At 32.7% G+C, this 22390-nt stretch overlaps 1 protein-coding gene across 1 annotated transcript; it reads left to right on the forward strand.

The window, feature by feature from the left end:
* The first annotated feature begins 162 nt into the window (after positions 1-162).
* On the forward strand, positions 163-22086 carry LOC123706721 (UPF0676 protein C1494.01-like). Its single transcript, XM_045656087.1, has 7 exons — positions 163-848; positions 14838-14953; positions 15613-15747; positions 16303-16456; positions 17865-18079; positions 18804-18917; positions 19607-22086. Exons 1-7 carry the CDS (start codon positions 779-781, stop codon positions 19826-19828), a joined length of 1026 nt encoding a protein of 341 aa, XP_045512043.1. The 5' UTR covers positions 163-778; the 3' UTR covers positions 19829-22086.
* The last annotated feature ends 304 nt before the right edge of the window (positions 22087-22390 follow it).

A 22390-nucleotide genomic window follows, 5' to 3' on the forward strand; every position in this document is an offset into this window, starting at 1 on the left:
CATCTGCACATTTTAATTCATAGGTCGCATTTAGAATACTCCGTGAATTTGAGAAAATGGGGACAGTGAGTAACGTGGGAAATACGATACAAACACGTTTGTCGTCCATACTATACATATAGAGTGGCATGAAGTGAGCAATGAGTGAGTGAGCGCCGGCCGCCGAGCGTGACTCAGTTGGGGCTCAACTCGTATCGCGTACGCGCTCGTGGCGAGTCAGTACCATTTCGATCGTTGAGCAGGTCTCACGTTGCCACGCTACACTTTCTAAAGTCTTGTATTGGGCGGAGTGATTTCGACACGCTATACGGTTACGAAAGTTTGCGCGATGATATACAAGTGAGAGCTAACGGCCGGAGGGTAACGCTCATCGCGCACGGTGAGCCAGTTTAGACCAAAAGACATTCGAAACTCGCAAGGGACGGGGGGGCGCGACGCCGTCAAACACGCGGGTGCAACATCCTTACACATTTATTGTGAGAGAACTAAAGAAACCAATTTTTAATGTGTCAAGTCAGTATAGCTCATTGCTGCTACGTCAGATCGCTCAACGCCTCAAGTAGGAACTACAAGGTTATGCAAATGAGTTCTGAACGCTTCTATACCAGGGGTAATCAAAAGACCATTCACAACTTTAATAAACTTTAACGTACGGTTTCGTATAGCCTAGTGTCATAGCCTATTCTTCTGTTATCGTTTTGTCACGATCGCTAATTGCTAATTACCGAGGAGTGTGATAAGGCGCTTGTGTTAAGTGCGCGAGCGACAAGCGGCAATTATGGCGAGCCCTCAGGAGGAGACCCTTCTTGCGCGCTGCGAAATTCCCATTATTGACCTAGCACACATAGGTGAGCATACTTTTCTATACTCCAAACTTTACCATTAGTTTAATAAATTTATGACCTAACTGAAAAAAGTTGTTACCTGCATTCAAAAGTTTCATCTCTACAAAGGCCTATACCTGCGCATATCCCCAATTATAGGTGGTCGAACTCGGATGCACCCGACAGCTGTGCAATGCTTTCGATGGGATATGTATTTGAAACTCAATCTTGGGTAGATAAATTTTAAACTCAATCAAGTTCAAAGACCTTAGCGGGTCGGGTTTCGCCGTTGAACCACCTATTTCCCCTTAAAATAACAGTTTACTAATGCAGCATGAAACCATTGTTAGTAATGCAGTGAATGAAGCACTGTAAATCAGACTAATCTAATGAATCTTATCTATGCTTCTCAAGCAAAGAAATGTGACACGGATTATACATGCATTGTGCATATTTGGCTCGTTATGAAACCGAATATATGTAGATAAATAAACAGTTGAACAGCAAGATTGCATATTTGTTTGTCTTATATTATGCAAGTCCCGAAGTATCTAGTAGACAAAGTAATCAACAGAGGATTAAGAAAGTGATGATCAACATCATTGTTATAACATAGTTGGAAGTTTGAGGAAATCTTCGACATTTTATACTCGCAATTTCAACATTTATTAATAACTGGGTGGGAGCTTATATTTTGACATATTTTGTTAATAAATTGCCTATTTATTACTCACAGATAATGTAGTATTCTAATGATGAACAATTTTTTTAAAATCGGTGACGTAGTTTTGAGTTTGATCGATCCAACAAATACAAATCACTTCTCTTTAGAATATTAGTATTGATAAATGAAAAGCACACATTGTTTTGAATAATACCTCCAATATTAAATGTATTATTCAAAACAATCAATCAATGATAATAGTCAACTGATAAAAAATTCACGAACAAATGACTACCTTGAAATCGTATTATATTAAATAAAATTAATAATATGAGCCGTCTACGTATATTTATAAAGAAACCTTACGCAAGGGCAACGACCGTTTGAACCCTATGTGGGGCTAAGGAGTCCCTTTTTTTTCTTACACGCTATGCCGCTCTAAGTGAGACAAGTTCCATAATTGCAGACTAACCGCATTGCAGACACTGATTCATTGTTGCAAATACTCGAGTTTGTCGATACTTGAATATAAATAGGAACTTTGGTAAAAATCGATTCTTCATTATGTATATCTGAGATTTGGAAACTAGTTGTACCTACATTTGCATTTGCCCCCCTAAGGTTTCTTGTCCACGTGTACTTAGAAATTATTATTATTTAGAGACCGGATGTTTTATATAAATGTTGGAATTGTTGTTTAGGACTCTTGGCTAATAAACTTAGAATCGTAAATATATTTATTATTATATCTGGAATATTCGATCTCAGGACTAGGGACGAACGCATTGAATCGAATACGCATCGAAATATGTATTATCTGTATTTCTCGGAACCTAATCAGTCGTTGTTGTATTGTAAAACCTTGGTATGTGTTATTTGAATTTGCCCCTGCAAAAGAACGCTAAAGGTCAGATACTGCCAAATTAAAAGGTCATGTTTGTATGTAAAGACTCTAATTGTTCGATTATATGCATACAATTTAAAATATCATAAATATAGACATAATTTTTTGCCAAAAAACAAATATGGAAAACGTCATATTTAATTTAAAAAATTGTATTATTATCATAACTATTGCCATATAATAAACAAAAATTTTATCTGTCGAAATTAAAGAAAAATAGTTTCTTAAATAATACGATTTTAATTAATTTACACATTACGCTCACCATTTAAATTAGGACATTATTATTATTGTTGTTATTGTTATTGTGTTCTTTTTCTACGGAGAGGGTTATTTATAGACGATATAGGTTTTGTCTACGATGTCTGATCATTAGCTACATAGTTTGAGATATGATTACATGGATTGTATCCCCTTACCGGCGAAGTCGCAATACACGGATATACTTAAACAACGTATATAAATAATTCTTATAATACTTTTAGAATTCAATATAACCTTTTTATTTCACAACTGCTTACGTCTGGCAAATGACGAAGGTCGTATGCTAAATACGCAGGGCTATGATAAGATATAAGATATGTCTAGGTATAGTCAACCTCATGGCGATAACTGTCGAAATATATAAAAACCAGTTACCAGGTAACACTGAAAATGTTTAGAAAATATAAATATACTACATTAGGTTACCAAAGAGTTCTAAAATTGAAATTCAAAAAAGTTTTCATTAGCCAAGTTTCTAACTGGCTAGTTCTAAACATTTTCAGTGTTACCCACGTATAATATAATAAAATCAGCTTATATTACATTTTCAAATTTTTTGAGGTTTTCTTTGATTGATTCTGGACAGAATGGACTCGTAAAATATTTAAATCACGTAAATCGATTGATCAAATCGTAATTTAAGAATGGATAAGATTTGCATTGCGTCATTAACGACATAAGTTTTCAGTCATTTGAAGTAAAAATAAAATTGATATGAGAACCAATATGAATTCCGGGTTTCATTTTTAAGTATGTTTATTTTAAATAAACATTTATATCGGCACTCCAGTCTTCACTCTATTCTTAGAAAAATAATTGTTATTACAATATTTCTATAACACTATGACATATTAGAATCGATTGACATTATACATTTATTTAAATATTTGATTATAATATACAGAGAGAACATTTCCGGTTATCCGTTAATATTAAGTAGGTCACTAATAAATGTGCGCGATAAGTTGTATGACGAAATAATCCGTTACCTGTATAGATGTCACTGGAAAACGATGTTGTTAACTGGTCAGTCATGAACTTACTACGAAATTACTAAAGTGATATCGAATTTAGGTATAAAAAGAAATCGACGACCAAGTATTTTTTTCAAGGACGTTTTCAAATAGTACCTTTACTGTACAGTACGGTACTGATTTTTTATATATTTTTCCTTTGTCCGCTTTTGTAGGCAAGGTGTAAAAAAAAGTTTTTCTTTTTATACACGGACACGGCCATTCTAGGCTCTTTGTTAATCAAATATTTCAGTGGGCTCTATATCGGGTAGTTCCAACGAGGCCGTGTAGACTTCTGAATCCTCTGGATCGCCATTCCACAGGGGAGTCCGTGGAATATTACCACAAAAGTATATTCGTAATAATTGATTTAAAATAAAAATTAAACAAACACCTCAGCGATTTAATAGAGTGGCGGAGGGTTTATTGCAAGTTCTTCTTGTCCGTTCTACGCCTTTGATATGAGAACTGGCAGTAAATATAAATTTAGAACCATTTTTACTGACATATGTGTACATTAGTGAAATTATATTTTTATTTCGATTTGTGGCAGGAGTGGACTTTCCTACACCTTAACTTCCCTTTGGGTTGAGGGGCGTAATGTGTATGCCGCCTAAGTGATTATGTGTCGTCGTTCATCATTAGAATCATGTTAATACTATTAATTTTCTTATTTCATATCTAAAAGTCTATTTAATTTTGCGATACAAATAATGTTCTGACGAAAATCAAGTTTCCGTCTACGACAATTGTAAGACATCAAATATTTGCTCACTACCAAATAAAAGAATGCCATTGTTTGTGTCGCCATTGTGTACGAACACGCCAATGATAATGTTAACCATTGTATTGAATACCATATGTGTGAAACGTGTTAATACCGACGTCAAAGGACCCACACCGAATCGGAATACAAAAATTAATAAACGACTACATTACGTACTTTCGTGCTAAAGCATAATGCAAATACATTAACAATTATATAAAACCACCATTTAATACCTAAATACGTTCTTAATTTGAATGTATGTACTACATAGGTTGGGTCAGAGACTCATAGTTTATATTTCTTCTTTCAAAGGAAGCTTTAGCGATATTATCTTTAAATAAAAAAGTACCAATTTAGATTATTTAATGTTTTAATTAAAAACTACACCAAAACATTATGGTGATTAGTAATCATGTTTGTTATGAATTTGACGCTTAGTTAAAATAAGTAAATAAATAAAGCAACATAGTTTTGTGCAACGCGAACTCCGTGTTCTTTTTAAAATTACGGTTTTATGTTAAGACTTCCTTCTAGCTGCTGCTTAATTGCGCAGAATTGCGTTTAATTTGTTCAAAAAATATAATACAATATGCATTAATAACTTTGATATGGTCAATGAATTCGTTGCATGAAACGATACACGTCATAAATTGTAATCAGTTAATTTAGCGATCGTTTCTCGGATAGCATGTGATGGATGTATGGCAAGAACAATCCAGTCTTTTGTTATGATTTTGATAAGAAATCTATACTTTTAAAAAAATAGTAGGTAACTACTATTTTTAAGACATGGTTCCCATGGCCCACTAGTACAACAATATTAAGTTCAATTACTATAGGTGGCCAACAGCCACAACCAAACAGCCTGGTTTTATGGGTGTCTATAGGCGGCGGGTCACGTCAACGTCAAATGAATCTTATCAAATTATTACTGTAACTTCTATAAATAAAATAAATCAATGGCGCTGCAAACTTTTTCAGGTCTGGGCCTCAGATTCTGTATCTGTTTCTTGATCATTTATTAATCGAATACGCAAGTAGGTGATCAGCCTTCTGTGCCTGACGCACGCTGTCGACTTGTTGGTTCTAAGACAAGCCGGTTTCCTCACGATGTTTTCCTTCACCGCTCGAGCTAATGTTATGCGCACATAGAAAAAAATCCATTGGTGCACAGCCGGGAATCGAACCTACGACCTCAGGGATGACAGTCGCATGCTGAAGCCACTAGGCCAACACTGCTCAACTGAAACTTCTATACCAGGCGCATCATCTCTATGGCAGCGTCTGCTTCTGCGCATGAGCGGTGCTGTTGGAATTTTTTGCGCTTAAGTATGTAGTTAGTTATGTACGTACTTAGTTGTGTATTATAGTGTGTTTCATAAGGGTCGAAAACTTTTAAAATGTCGTATCTTAATGGATCTGAATAAAAGTTCGGACAATATTTTGGATGAGAGGTCAGAAACGCGAAACTTGTCAAGACAAACGAAAAGAAACTACGTATTCAAATACCTCTATGATACCTACTATATTGAAAATCTTAGCAGATATTTAAAATATTTTAAATATCAAACAGTCGTGTTTTAATGCAGTTAATATTGCAATAGTTTCATAAATTACAATTAACTGTGTAATGGCCTCAAACTGGTCAACACAAAAATATCCACGAATATAATTTTAAATTGGTGGAAAAGTTGTGCGATGCATTGATAGGGTTTCCCTTATCAGAGGCTCTAAAGTAGGTTTCTATATTGAAGATATATACATGTACTGATATGTTTATTGTCTTTTGTAACATTTTTGTTTACCAAAAATTTTATATACTTTAGATGAAATAGCTTATAACATATACGGTATTATACCGTATCTACGGTATTCTAACATCAAAATTGATGTTTTTTAATACTCTTTAACGTTGAAACCTCATATGATATGGAGTTAATACCTACACTTTCTTAACGAAATAATAATTTTAGATTCAAGTCAAGTAACAGTCACTAAACAATTTTTATTACCTCCCTTATATATAAATAAATGTAAATCTAACGAAGGTCAGGAACATTTTTTGTTACAATCGAAAATATCTCAATGAATTTGATACCAAAATAACTTCAATTGGCTACAACGTAATTGAAACAAACCCTATTGTAGAGTTTTTTTTAATACCAGAGACAAAATAATTATATTCACTCTGTATCTATTTTTCGCCACTTGTCAGTTATCTAGAGTTATTGAAGCTATGGTTTTTACATATAGACAATTTATTTTAATTTTCCAACTTGGAAATGTCATATTTATTATCTAAAAATGTTTGTGGTTAATTAAAAACCATTAATTAATTTCAGAGTCACTTTAAAATTGATAACATGAAGCATTTGATAAAGCCAACTGTAGATAATAACAAGCTGACGTAACAAATAAAGTTAGTTAGTACTATAATGATAATGAAACAAAAATTACGTTATATGTATTGAAACCCGATTTTTATACGTACTAGATATTTTCATAGTTTTATGGAGACACATTAGAACTCACAAAATCCACATTATTTTGATTAAAGTGTAATACAGTACACCATAATGTAAACAATATTTAATCTGATCAATTTCTTGTTGCTAACTTCTGAAATTATTACAATTGAAGAATTGCGTTCCATTGCAACTCACTTGCGAGCCTTTTGGCAATTTAAGTGTCCATGGGCGGTGTAAACTTAACATGAGGTGAGCGTCTTGTCCGTTTTGCGTGACCATTTTCATACAAATTCGTTCGTCAAAACTGTCGTAAAGTGATTTTTTCAAGCTCCAGGCTAATCCCGTTTTCCCTTGCTTGCGTTTATTAAGTTCGAATAAAAGTAAATGTTTTTAAAAATTTACATAACCTTCAGTTTTACCAGGCTCCATTTATCATAACTTCAAATGTATTATTGATAAACAATTAAAGTCGTTTACTGAATGTTGTTGATAGAACTCTTATTAGCACGTGCACGTTAAACGGTTAAGTAAACAAACTTGCAACGAATGCCGCTGTTTCTTTTTTAGCGTATAAGCAAAACATTAAAGTTTTATTGAAATACATTAATAAGTGTATATAAAAGTTGGTAGCCCCCGATTACTGAAGATGCGCTTATATGCCTGTTTCATTATTAATTTCCTCAGGTAAGTAGTCGTTCAGCCTAAGGTAACTCCTTGAGTGGACTTTTTCCATAAATTTGTAGCAATTAAAAAAAAGTTAAGGAATGAATGTGTCAAGAATAATATTTAATGAATATCGTTAAAATCGTGTTCCTTAGATTTTATTTTCATAATTTTGTTTTGTTCAATGTAATCCACATCGTAATGAACTCTCCATGAAATCTAAATCTTATCGCTTAGAAGTATTTTCACAAACTCAATTAAATGTTATATTTAATAAGTTTTAAATTTTAATAAGTTGGTTTATAAATATATATTTTATAAATGTTCATTCTAAATGTTAAATCTTAATTATGTAATTAACAATTTGCTTAAGTATCATTGTGATCAAAGTTCATAATACTAACATTAATTATTGATTAAAATTTATTAAAACTCGTCATAAACATCTAGATACAATTTGTCCAGAGGCGATGATTTGGACTGGAGAGAACTTGGAAAAATTAATCGTGGTTGACACGAAAGGTCAAAGATCCTGTGGTAGCTCACCAATTACATGAACCGATTAAGTGAAGGATTTGTCATCCTCAAATTCTACACTGTAATAAGAGAGGCGTTGGACACCTACGGACGGTGTCAACTGGAGCAGACGACAGGTTGTCTGGACGACAGGTTGTCTGTTCCAGATGTTTCCATGCTGACCACGGCGCTCAGACTTGAACTACCGATCGAAGAGAGAAACAATATTACATAGATACTAGATATACTCATAATTATTTGTTTTTTTTTAATTTAATTTGTTAATTTTAAATTAAACAAAGTATTAAAGGATTACGAAACTTTCATCTAAAATAGAGAGACAAAATATATAGAAGTAAACTATGAATCTTTATAAAATTATGCAGATGTTAGGGTAAAGTACACTGTTTATTCATTCACAGCATAGCTTATGTTATAGATTATAGAGTCAATACCACAAGAAGAGTAAAAAAATTATTCTACTGTTTTAATTGAATTTCGTTATCGTGTACCGCAATTTATTTGAATATCAGAGATTCTATGCTAGTAACTCATCACCATAAATTCTATTAACATCTTCTTAACATATTCATAATGTGGTCTCCAATGTTTAGTCGCGAAAGTGCGGTGTATACATTTATGCAAAACATTTTTAAGTATTGCTGTGTCCCAAAAGCAGTTTACAGCACATAACGACCGCGTGTTTTGGACGAGGAACGTATATTTTGCGAACCCACTTGATGTTCACGCTGTACCCACTAGCCTAGTTACCTACTTACCCATTTGCAATGCCACAATCACAATGACGCTCTTAGTACTAGAATTTTAATATTCAGAGCTCTTTAATAACAATGGGTATAATATTAAATATAACTTCCTTTAGAAATGCTACACATGACACATAGAAAAGGCCGCGTTCATTTTCCTAGTGCGATTTTGAAAATAATGATTGAATGTTAAGGAAACGGAATCTTATAACTATGTGATAAGGTTTTATTGTGATTAAATGTGGTTGTGATCGAACGATTGCGCTTTGACGTATATAAGTTACTCTAAATCTACGGGTATAAGCTATATAGAAATATAGCTTAGCGAAATTGGAATGGAACGATCTATTTCTTTATTTGTAAACGTATAATAAATCTTTCGTAGGTTAAGGTAAATGTTAGGATAAAACGCAGTTTAAAAATTAATATATATATTGCAAGTCACTTAATGCTAACGTAATGAGGAAGGTAATTTGTCAAAGAACTTAGCTTAAATTACCTACAAATCTCACAATAAATGTTACACATGCTATACGACATCCGTTTTCCTCCTCGTATGTGTCATTTAAGTAGATATATTATATTTAATAAGTTCCGCGGAATAGGTATAAACGTGTAATAAGATCATCTTTAAATAAATAAAAATATTTTCCTTTATTTCACACTATTGCCACGATTAAAATACTGGAATTATGAGGACAACCCGTCTTATCGCTCTCTAACGATATCTATCAGGCAACCTTCTAAGGAATAATTAAATTAAACAAGGTTAGCAAAACCAAATAACATATACAATACTTTAAACATAAAGAAATGAACGAAACAAACAAAACATTTTTGAATATTCACGTCTAATCAAACAACGTAAAATGTCTACTTAAGTTTCATTGAACTATAACCAATTCTAAATTAGTTTTATTATATGTGATACAAAAGAAAACTTCAACATACTGAACTGAGTATTGGAATATTAAACTATCGTCATGTATTTACACGTAAAACATCTACAAAGAAATAAAACAAAGCATTATCGTGGCCTTCATGATTTCGTCATGCCGACTCGCAGCTCAAATCGACCTATCATGTATATAAGGCTTAGCCAGACTTCCTCAATCTATATATTAAAATTTATTATTTAGCAATGGCTCACAATTTAAAGGATAAAAAGTATTGTATATTTAAATAATAAAATGACAGCGTCATACGTATACCATAAGGAAAAAAACAACAATTTCGTTTTTCCCAACCTTCTACACAATATACCGTACAAAACCTACTTTGCAAATATGTACTTAATGGTATTACATTTACGATTTGAAAGTTTATATATCATTATTTTTATAAGGAAGTTAATACCATCAACACAAAAAAGAGGTCGTACTGACACTTAAAAAAATATATTTCGAACCATCGTAAGACTTTCACCTATAAAAGATCTAACCATCTGTAAAAGCTTTTTGAAAGGTAAATTCGACCAATGAAAGTTTAACCTGTAACGAGAAATGGTAAAAATAAAAACCTAAACAGTTACACCTAAGAGATATACATTTTTCGTTTATTATACTGATTCGCATGCAAAGGATTAATTCGGAAAATAAATAAGAAAACACTTGACTGAAAATGGATGTATTAAAATAAATATATTATCATAGTTTTTATTACGAGAGTAACTCCAACATTTTCGGATAGTTTTAAGGCCTATTTATAAAGTAACCTCAATGTTTTATTGTGTAAACAATCTACAAATATTTATATGTAATAATTAATATCAAATACATTACATGAAATATAAATTAAATCGCCAACAATGCCATTCAGTCACCGGTGATTGTAATTGTATCGTTCTAGTTTAAGCAATTATGCAATTACTTGCATCATGCTGGTCTATCAAATGAGTACAATGCAGCAACTTTAAACTCATATTGCAATTTGATGACTATTATTTAATATTATCAAATTACGTAATATATCTAATGATAAGCTAAAGACATGTAATCTAATTCTATCTACCACTACAAATATCATATCTATGTATATCTTAATAAACATGAGATATAAACACTTACATAAAACAAAAGATATACTCTTTGGTTAGCACGTGTGGTTTATGAAAATATTTAACGAATTTAATTTTTATTTAATTTTGAGTTGACAATTTGAGTTCGTGATAATTAAACTATTTATATATGCCATAAAATATTCAGACTTCTCTAATTGAAACACAAAATTTACTAAATACGATACTTGGTTTCTACTTCTGCATATAACCTGAACAATTTGTGAAGGCTTTATTTGAAAAATGACAGTCATAAAAAGGACTAAACGAATTATATTTCAATGAATCTTAAAAAGATGAGGTAAAAACGTGAAACGAGGCCAAGGTTCGCCTGATATTTAAATAATGAGCTTGATATGAATAGCTGTAACTCTATACAACCTTAGCATGCACGGTTAGGGAGATGTCAATTGTTCTATAACAATTCGTACATCCAATTATTGAGGTCTTGTCACCTTTTGCGTAATTGTGTGGAGTTTGCAAAAGTCCTGTAACCTCATGCATATGGCTGATACATTACATATGTTTCATTAATTTTTTTCGTTATGGTATGTATCCCAGCTTTCTCTGTAATCGGACAGAAAACTATCGTTGTCACCGCGGAAACTATACCAAAAAATCCAGCTTATACAATGTATATATGTATTACTAATTAGGAAAGTAGTCTGTTTGATTGTAAAGAGAAACGCACTTCCCCAATACACAGTTATGTGACGGAACTGTCGCACAATAGAACATAAAAAACTAACAATAGAGCAGTTTATTAAATCTATCGTTTTTATGACGTATACCCGCATTTATTAGAATTTGCATTATTCTTTGCTTCGATATATTAATACTTATTGCATGTTGCATTGATTTATATAAGAACCTCTTTGAGTTTAATTTCCGTGTAATAATGCAATGCAAGGAAAAATAATAATTGCATAATTAAAAATATCAATCATACAAACACATTGCCATAAATAAGATTGGGCAATTCACGAATATAAAACCACCGTTTTACTTTTATCTATATCATATTTTCACTAATGGTTCTGGTGAAAATAGTGAAATGTTTCACTCACTATAAATGGTTAAAGTATTAAATGAATTAGTTATTTAATCAAATGTATCAAGTAATTGTAAAGTCACAGTGTTGCGAAGGTTTGTGGGTTGGTTTAAGGTAATTATCAATTACATAGAAATAATCACCAGTCAGTACAAAAAAGGTTAGCTTTAGTTGCATGAAATGCCGGCTCAGATAGCTTGACTTGCAATCTAGACTCTATTAGGCATTACGAGGAAGTCGTCACAACGATATCTCGAGTGTTACTTGAAACTTGATATTCTTGAAAATCCGTTATAAACTCTTTGATTAAATAATCAAACGTGAACCATGACGAAGCGCTTATAATATTTTTTTTACGCATAATTGTGTTGATTTAATATTTTCCATCATGAATTGATAAAAAGCTTTATAACGACCGCTTTCGAAGTTATAAAATATCGTAGATACCAACTTGTTTATTTCAGATAATACACGATTACGCACTTATTAAAACTAGTAAATTTAATATAATTCCTAGAAAATTTAATATTAAAACAACATTATAAGGTATATGTTTTAATAAATGTTTTCAATTAAAGTTATGGTATGATATTTTACGTTCGACATCGCTTTCAACCAAACCATAACACTGATAAAAAAATGGTTTACCCAAGAATTGAATATCAATAATATGGCCTATAAACTACAGTGCAGAGTTCTAACAAAGAACCAGTGGCCAAAGTAGGTTTGTATTGACTCGCTTCTTGCAAAGTCGTCATTCATGATTTCATAATATTTCCTTCCTAGATTCCGGATCAATCTGCAACCAATACAAACTTATTAGATTTTTAGAGATACTTATAAACTTTATACTGTATTAAATACATCGCCTTTATTAGATCTAAGATGAACATAATAAGCTCCAACTTCAGTCTCTACTATAAGGGTCGTTTTCTATGCAGGTATATTTGCAAAGATTAAACCATATACTAACACTTAAACTTATCTTTTAACAAGATATAAAAGAATTAGCAAAGTAATTTCAATCTTCAATCATAAAAACATGAAACACTAAAGCGTGCTTCAAATCTTCCAAAGCCGTGATTTAGTCACTAAAGATTAGTTTATGATCCATTTTATTGGTATAATGCTCTTTGCGTGTTCAACTCGTGTTCTCACTTGAGTACTGCAAACAAATTAATCACCGAAAGTAGGTCAAGCATTCGTTCTAAATCTGATCCCGATAGGAACAACGTGTGGTTAATAGACTTTATGTTTACACCTAATTTTATGGTTTTTATATTTTACACTTCGTGCTTAATGAGTTAAATTGCAGTTTAAGGATATAATTTATGTAGTGATGTCATTAATATTTGTAGGGAATGTCTTATAAATAAAAATACACATTCAAAATTGGATTACGTAATCGTAAAAAAACTCAGTGGCATACTACTTTTTTATTACATTTATCACAATACGAACCTCCAAGAAACTTTATTATCAAAGATAATGTAACAATCTTTTTGATAATTTTGACCTGAGTGTATATAGTCGTACTTTATTATTCGCTGTGTTAGTATCATAATATTTACTACTCATAGTTTTAACGGCTTATCTTATCACACCCACACGAGTATTCTTTGGACATAAAATTTTAAGGTAATTAGTCAATTGTGTTCAAACATTTGGTATCTGATACAACGGAGTAGAAACATAATACCATCACGCCACAGGGCAGGATACGTGAGCGTCAGGAAAATGATGTCACGGCCAAACCTCCACGAACTGTTCGTCTACATATTTCAATAGTTTAAAAACTGTTTTTCTCAATAGCAGTGACATTACTAAAGATATTTTGATTACGTATTCATGTAACTGTACCTCACCTCAAAGTTTTAGTTTACGGGTATTCGTTCAAACGTTTAGTACGTTGCGAGTTAATCTGGATTTATTTTGAGTGCTAAATGAATGAACAATTAGTCTAAGTGCCTAAAACGAGTCCACCATACGAATGAACGTTTTTATAAAAGGTCACAACTCACAACGTAGCGAGTCTTGTAATTAATATCCTAACTGAAAATACCATTTTACGTAGCAACTCTAACTATGTCGAAACAAACTAATCTAGTCTAATTAAATTCCAAATTATCACTATTACAATTTTCACCTAATAACAACAAAAATAGAATTGCAGACCCTACAGGAGCTTGCGTCATGAAACAGATACAATTCAGGTAGTACTAGCAAACAACATTAAATTCCAAGTAAAGCAAGAATCTCAATGCTTAGGAATTTAGTATAGCTGATAATTACTTTTAATTATGAAATGTAGTTGTCCTTGTTGCGCTGTGACGTATTAAGACGACAATATTGAACTTTGTCCCTGTAGGGTTTATAGATTTAATTTTTTTTTCTTTGTGGGTCTTACGATTGAAGAATATAGTAATTAATTGCCATTCACGGGTTTTGCCAGAAACGGCTGCCTTACGGCTCTAAACTAAAAACACTACCTTGAAATTACTCTCTGGGGTCCTCCCAGTATGAATTCGCTGGTAATCTAATCGTAAAACATTTTATTATGTAGGAAATATTAGCTTGTATTATTCACTTTATTGCTTAGATAGGTGGAAATAACCCTATATTCTGTGCAAGCTATACTTCATGCGTAATGAAAATGCTGTCAAAATTGTGTACTAGTGTGGTTTAATTATATGCATTTCGTGACTTGAAAAAAAACTTTAGAGAAAGCACATTAAAAAAGCTGTTATCTTCAAATTCTTTAAAGTGATTTCATATTGTGTGGATAATAATTTCATCGGTTACAAACAAATATCTTTTTCTCATATTAGTGTAGATAATCGTAAATCAATATGCCTAAAACTTTTTACTTGTATTTCAGGAACGGAAATATGTCCTATGAAATCAGTGGTACGTCGCATTGGCCAGCAACTGTTTGCCGCCCTTAGTACTAAGGGCCTAGCACTGCTGGTCAACCACGGCATTGCTGAGGAGAAGGTATATTTTTGTATTTATTTTTCTATACATTCTAAGACTATGTGTATGCCTAAAAATACAAGAAAATATGACATCTCCAATTTAACACACATTCACATACACATCAATTATATTAGAACGTAAGCAATATATCAAAGGAAAATGAAGTCACGTCGGAGTTTTAGAGTATCTAACTTGAAATAGTCCAAACGAGCCTCGTACGTTTACAATACACCACGCAAGTGTAGACCATACCAGTAACACATCTGTTTACTTTATTTAAATGTATAAGACTATAGAGGGAAGTTTGCATTTCGACGATCTTTCGTTTTGTCAATAAAACGACCAATTCGATTTAAAGTCCTTCAAGAAAAGAGCGTACCAATTCTTAAAAGGCCAGAACGCACTGGCGAGCCCTCTGGCATTGAGAGTGTCCATGGGGGCGGTATCACTTACTCGTAACAACAGGTGAGCCTGCTGCCCGTTTGTTTGTTCTGTAAATAACAATATAATTTTTTTTAATCACTCATCAATTCATCACAATTTATTAACAATGTACCTGAGCGTTCTAAACACGCTCACTTAAGTGTAAAAACAATATTGTCAATGACCTAAAACATTTCTAACCCAATGAAAAAGGGAATTTATATTGTTGTTTAATAACCACCCTAATGTTTCAGCTAAAAACAGTGTATGCTGATTTAGATAACTTCTGCGCTCTACCAGAGGGATGTCAAGCGCAGTACCTCTGCAATCCTGTCAACAAGCATGGTTACGTTCGCCCGGGAACCGAACAATTCGATGACACTAAAAAGGTTAACAGTGACCTTTATATTAGCCGGTCTCCAAAACATGTTATATGAATAAATAAATAATGATATTAGAAATTTGCTACAGTTAATAAGTGTTCTCCTCCACGATCTCATGTGGAACACAGGTAGGCTTAAAAGGTTTATTGACTGCCTTAACGTTATAAACATCTCATATAGGCATGTAATTTAAAAAAAAACGTCATTTTATTTACAACACTCTCCGACCCAAAATCTGTCCGTGCCTCCGGAACGATAGTTTTCCATATCACTCCCTGTCCTTTTTATTTTTAAATGGATGTCGCGATTGACGCGGGGACTATGGGGCTACACTCGAAAGCTTTCTGCTATTCAGGGGGGTGGCGAGGCTCTTGGGATTTGCCAAGCCACCCAAGGACCACTTCCTGTCCTATGCTACTGCCTTATCGTAAACCATATATTTATTAAATACTAAGTAGGTTATTAGAAATGCTTCAAGGTTGTTATTTTTAGATTAAAGCTAAATGTTACATGCATCTAACCTTGTAACTAGGTCTGTATGACTTCTTTTTGAATTTCTAGGAATTACGTCACTCGTTCAACATCACGACTCTGTCTGCCGCCGCAATGCCTGCGCAGGAGGAGGTGCCTGACTTCCCCTCTCACACCTTTCCCCTCGCACACGACCTCACCAACCTGTCTAGAGTGTTGCTACAGGCCTTGGCGTCTGTTTTCGGTAAGACTTTCAAATTGTTTAGATGTGTTTTAATAACGGTGTTGCCACTTTTCAATATAATACCTTTGTTTCGAAACTTCAATCAAACTCAAATCTAGTCCGAGAAGTCTTTTTTTTCTACCACTGTGAAAGTATCAAAACGCATTGGGTTTTTTTTCTTTTAAATTGGATTAATACACGTGTTAGTAAAACATTTATGGAACAATAACCATTAAATTATGATCTTTTCGACTATGCTTAATTCTTGGCATGAGATTCAGACAGAATTGAATAATAGAACTAGGCCTGCTAGGAACTTTAGATTTCCTGTGTGGAAAGCTACTATTTAAAAAATATATGTTGTCAATTTTAATGTATTGGTATTGTTTATCAGATATTATTCACGGTATGTTGTTTGGCCATCGAGTGTTAAAAATTGTTGTCACAGTATATTGCGTAATTAACATATTTTTGCTCATGCAATACAAATTATGTATTATTTATGTAATAAGCGACTTGTACACGAACGACAAAACAAAATCTGTCTTTTATCTTTATGTAACTAAGCTTAAAAGTTAATGGAAATACTAGTGACTTTATAAATTTGAGTTTTGTATGAACCTGTTCTACTTGTAGAATCAATGTTCTAAGTATGTACATAGGATGTATGTTCCGGCTGTTCGTGGGATTTGTTATGTTTCCCAGCGGGATAAGTTTAAGGAATTAATGATTATGACACTATCTGGTCAAAATATTCTTGAAGCCATGTTGTATGTTAAAAAAATATGAACGATTTTAAAACAAATTGTGACTTTTACCAATATAATACTCGAAACATAATTAATCAAAGCGTACGACCAACTAGGCTCCAGATAATAAACCACTTCTTGTATGGAAATTGTATTCGTTTTTACAACAAATTTCTAAGCGAAATTAGAGAATTATCACTGAATTCTTCTTAAAAAGGTCTCGTTAAACGTAAATTAATCAATAAAGATTTTAAATGATCCTAATCCTTGTGATTGATTTGCTCCAGGTCAAATATTTATAACTCTGCCTTACAAACAATTTGTATAACTCAAAACTTTGCGATTAAAAAGAGTGGCGGAAATTTTCTTGCCAGTTCTTCTGGCCCGCTCTACGCCCTTGACCTGCGAACTGGTAGTAAATGTTAATTTAGAATAAATCTATCATCTTTTTCTATTGACTTTCATTACTGTACTTGGTTATACGAATAAAGTTAGTTGAGTATGTGTTTATATGTATAACACAAAAAATCTGACAAAAACTTTTAAATAATTTCCGCTATTTCAAAGGAAAACGGACTAAATAAAAGTTCACGTGGATAACCCTGTTCTTCAGCAATTCAAGCGATAGGTAAACTATTTATACTATTACAAAAATACTTATAATCTTGTTTAATCCTCAGGTCTTCCACCATCCGCTTTGCTGGCCTCTCACTCCGGTATGCTGCAAAGCGATGGACGCAACCCCTCATGCATGCAGCTTCTCTACTATCCCCCAGTGCCCCCAGAAGATAAGGGACCGTGCTGTCATGATGCTATTGCCTACACCCGTTGTGGAGCACATAGCGACAGGTGTACTTTCACTCTGGTAGCACAGGATTCAGAAGGAGGACTAGAGGTATATATAAGGCTAATCAAAAATCCATACATTAATTTACAATTAAGTTTGACTGTCCCTTGGAGAAAGAATAAAATAAAAAGTCAGACGCTAAGAGTCATATATCACTAAAGGCCATTAAACACAAAAACAGTACTTATTACATTTTCGCAGTGTTTTTTTTCTTGCCTGGAAGAGGTCGCTCGGAAGCGATACCAACCGCCAGTTGTCCTCTTACTTTAACTATTTTTATTTTACTGTATTTCTGTATTAATGCAACGAAGTGTAAATAAATACAATAAAAATAAATTATGAGATAATTTCTAATAGTTTAATGCGACCAAAGCTACCTGTACAAGTTGTTTTCTTTCTTTTTCTTAAACCCGTTGTGAATTGTGTTATAATGTTGGTAAAGGTATTGTATAAGTTCCCAATGTTTACACGATATCGTCCGTTGAAACTCGTACTAACATGGCAAAAATATTGGATATTTTAGTAAAGTTTTCAGAAATGTCCAATACAAAGCTCAAATAGTAACGTTACCAACTTACTCGCGCAGCAGTTTAAACATCGATGTGAATTTCATATTTATTTAGATCTAATTGCGATCAACGTGACAGAGCCATGTTCAAATATTCTAAATTTAATTTACTGCTTATAATAGCAACTTCAAAACTCCCTTGTATCAATTTTTCGCGTAACATGTGCTTTTAAAAGAAAATAATTTTATTGTATTTATTTTCAGGTAAAATTGAACGGAAGTGAGAAATGGCAAGCTGTCGGTCATCTACCTGGAGCCATTCTTGTTCAGACTGGTGAACTACTCGGTAGCTGGACTACAAATAAGCTTCCGGCTTTGGTTAGTATTATATTAAGTTTGCTGATTTTACTTCACTGCCTAACATATTGACCAATAGATATAATTTTATCATCTTTTTTTTATGTAATTATAAATCTAAAAATCAATGCTCCAGTTTTAAAAAGTTTCAATAGTTTTTCGATATGACAATAAAAACCGAGTTGAGCGTGATGTACAGACCCGAGCTGTCGGTTGGATTGGTACGTTGGTACCTACTAATTGGTTATGGGCATCAGATTTCTGTTTCATGATCATTTCATCATAGGCAAATAATGAGCAGCCTCCTGTAGTACCTACGCCGTCGACTTTTTGGGTCTAAGGCAAGCCGATTTCCGAGCGAATGTTAAATGCGTACATAGAAAGATAGTCCATAGGTGCACAGCCGGGACCCAAATCTACAACATAAGGGATTAGAGTCGCGTTTTCTAAACCCAACACTGCTCGTTAAGCGTAACATCATCACGTTAAGCAATATAAAAAACAAGTTAAAGAATTATTTTTGTATGCATTTATCGCGCACCTAACAAGACTGTTATTGTTACATTAAAACCACAGTGCTTTTCAAATGTAATATACCATGATATATTATTCTGTAAAATAAAAAAAATTCATTGTACACGTTTAATTGACAATTAACACTAATCCAATATTTAAATTCCGAATGATAATTTAGTCTATCTTTGTTACAGATGCACCGTGTCGTGGTACCATCTGGAATGTACGCTCGAGCTCGCGGCCGCCATTGCGTTGCGTTCTTCTGTCATCCCGACAAGGATGCCACAGTTCCCCCACTAATCATTCCTCTTGCCCCGACTCCACCAGTTTGTGCCCCACCACACCTTTCGCTCCACCATCGTCTTCTAAACGCCGCTCATCACATACAAAAACGCTTTAGGGAAACGTACGCATGACTAGCACGGAATAGTGGAAAGAGTGCGTCAAGAAAAACATTTGGTTAACTCTATAACTGTTTTGATTTGCGCAAGTACTAGAATTAAATAAAACTTAACTGATATAAACGTAAATTTTATATTATTCGAGTCGTTTATATTGACAGTAAAAAACTGTCGTATAAAATTGGCTTTCATATTCTTTAAGGTAACAAAAAAATATTTACATGATCCATATGCACTATAAATGTGTTTTATTCAAAAATATGACTAAAATACGACTGTAAGCACTTTCTTCTAAATACCAAACATTCATCTAAATAGTTACGCATTGTAGAGTTTCTATAAAAAGCGTGATCTAGCAATAATTGAAATTAACTTGAACACATTATTCAGTAAAACCTTTATAATTGAACTAAAAGTAACAATGTAAAATTAACCTAAGTTTTATAAAAGCCAGAATTATTCCAGAATTTGAAGACGCAAGTGCCGACTTCATTAGCGCAATTTTTCCACTATTACCGATGCGTATAACATCTATTAATAAGTTTTATGTGTTACTTTATAATAGAAAAGGAGCCGTTTCTCATGGAATTATCGATATTACCATCGGAAACTATAATTTGCGGTATTTACGTTGACAGGTATATGTGGTAGGTTAATGTATAAATAATACAAACAAAATTAAAACTTTATTTTTAATATTTGACGCGTGACTCGGAATTATGACAACCTGACAGTTGCAATTTAATGTTTCACAGACAAGCAATATAACATAGTTATATTACACCTGGGTCCTATATCCGATTTCCAACTATAAATACTAGGTGTAGATTTTACTACAGAATCTTAATTTATAACAGTAATTGGAGTTAATACACGTTGCTGTTGTATTAACTAGATACAACAACATCGTGTCATTGTATGAAATAGAAAGATGCACAGACTACTTACATTATACTAAATTGCACAGACTATATTGATTTGCTTTTGTAGTAATTTCTTTGAATGATTGCCAAAGTTTTTCCTTTTTTTATACGATTTGTGAATAGCTGGTACTTGTACATAGAACCAAGAGTATTTTTCTGCAATTGGAACATACAACGTATTATTTTGTAGTTTGCTGTAATAGTATTCTGATGTGGCATTTTCCGTACTTAGATTTACTTTTAAGCGAAATGGCTCCGTAGTTAGTAGCATTTATTACTTGCCGAAATTACAATTAGGATTGAGTCTATCATTCCCAACATTATTACGAGTGTAAGCTATGTGTACTTATTATAATTATATATGGTGTTATTTTCATAACGGGTTTCATAACTTATATAAAAATATTTACACTTAATCTCTTGTAACCACTATCAGATCTTAATTATTTTCTATCAAATATTAAAAAAAACTATATTCGACGTAAGAAAAATTCGTTTTTGAAATAACACCATAAAATCTTGTATGTTGATTAGTAGGGGGTTTTAATATAACGTTTTTGACTTGTCTATTTTTTTATTGTAATCTAGCAATTAGCGACGTGATTTATTTTCTATATTTAAATCTTTGTGTTTCACGAGTTCTTGCTTCAGCATTTTTCTTTTTATCTACACGTTTACTACTAGTACTTTTATCTAGCAATGTATTTAGCTCAATTTGTACTTAGCTTCATAAAATAGTTCAATACAGATATACAAGGTTCGTTTAGCACTGAGATAGACAATGGTGATAAAGTACGTTAGGGTAAAATTCAACGAGTCTTAGCGTTAAGTGTGACCATAAGTACCATGCGTCAACAATGTATTAATCGATTTTGACATATGGAAGTCATAGTTAGCTCTAAAACCGGTTCTAAACCTCCCTTAGACTTTTTATTGCCAATCATTTTAAAGAATAACATTTGTTTCGCGGGCCCAAAACCTTGTATATCTTACATAGTTACGAAAAGCTATTTCCGATCACAAGAAAATTTATTGTAAAATCTACGTGCACTGCCAAACGTACTTAAGAATGTTTAAATTTTAAGCCACTTAAATTATATGCTGGGAAATATCTAATACTTATGAATTCTACATTCTTTTCACCAGAAATGGCCACAAGATAATTTCGTTGCACAAGTGCTTTGTTTAGCTTATTAGAGTTTTTTTAATCTTCTTAAACCGTTGATATTCGGTCATATGCGTAATTTATGGACCAATGACATACCTCTGTAGGTAAAATACTATATACTTAATTGAAATAATTGAAAGTTTGTGAAATTGTATTTTATTCAATAAACGATTAGAACGAAATATTTTATTTACTTTAACCTTAAATGACATATACTAGACAACAATCTAATTTAAATGATTTTTTTGTCTCAAGTAAATAAATTCGAAGGAACATTGAGAATGAAAATATACTTAGCTGGACCCCAAAAAACTGGTTCCTAAAAAGTTGAATTTAAATAAGGATTATAACATTACTGTAAGCAGAATGAATCCGCCAAATCGCCAAGTGACGAACCATGAGTTCATGTCCTTCTCAAACAAATTCGTTTGGCGTTAGTGGGCTTGGCGTCAGGCTCTTATTAGTCATCGTATTGTTAAAAAACAA

The sequence above is a fragment of the Pieris brassicae genome, chromosome 3, assembly GCF_905147105.1.
Source record: "Pieris brassicae chromosome 3, ilPieBrab1.1, whole genome shotgun sequence".
In the NCBI taxonomy this organism is placed as follows: domain Eukaryota; kingdom Metazoa; phylum Arthropoda; class Insecta; order Lepidoptera; family Pieridae; genus Pieris; species Pieris brassicae.

What these genes read in the sequence shown, in the direction of transcription:
- LOC123706721 (XM_045656087.1), top strand. Translation starts at nt 779, where the DNA reads ATGGCGAGCCCTCAGGAGGAGACCCTTCTTGCGCGCTGCGAAATTCCC. An exon ending in ACGGCATTGCTGAGGAGAAG is followed by an intron (nt 14,954 to 15,612) that starts GTATATTTTTGT and finishes CTAATGTTTCAG; the next exon opens with CTAAAAACAGTGTATGCTGA. An exon ending in CAAATAAGCTTCCGGCTTTG is followed by an intron (nt 18,918 to 19,606) that starts GTTAGTATTATA and finishes TCTTTGTTACAG; the next exon opens with ATGCACCGTGTCGTGGTACC.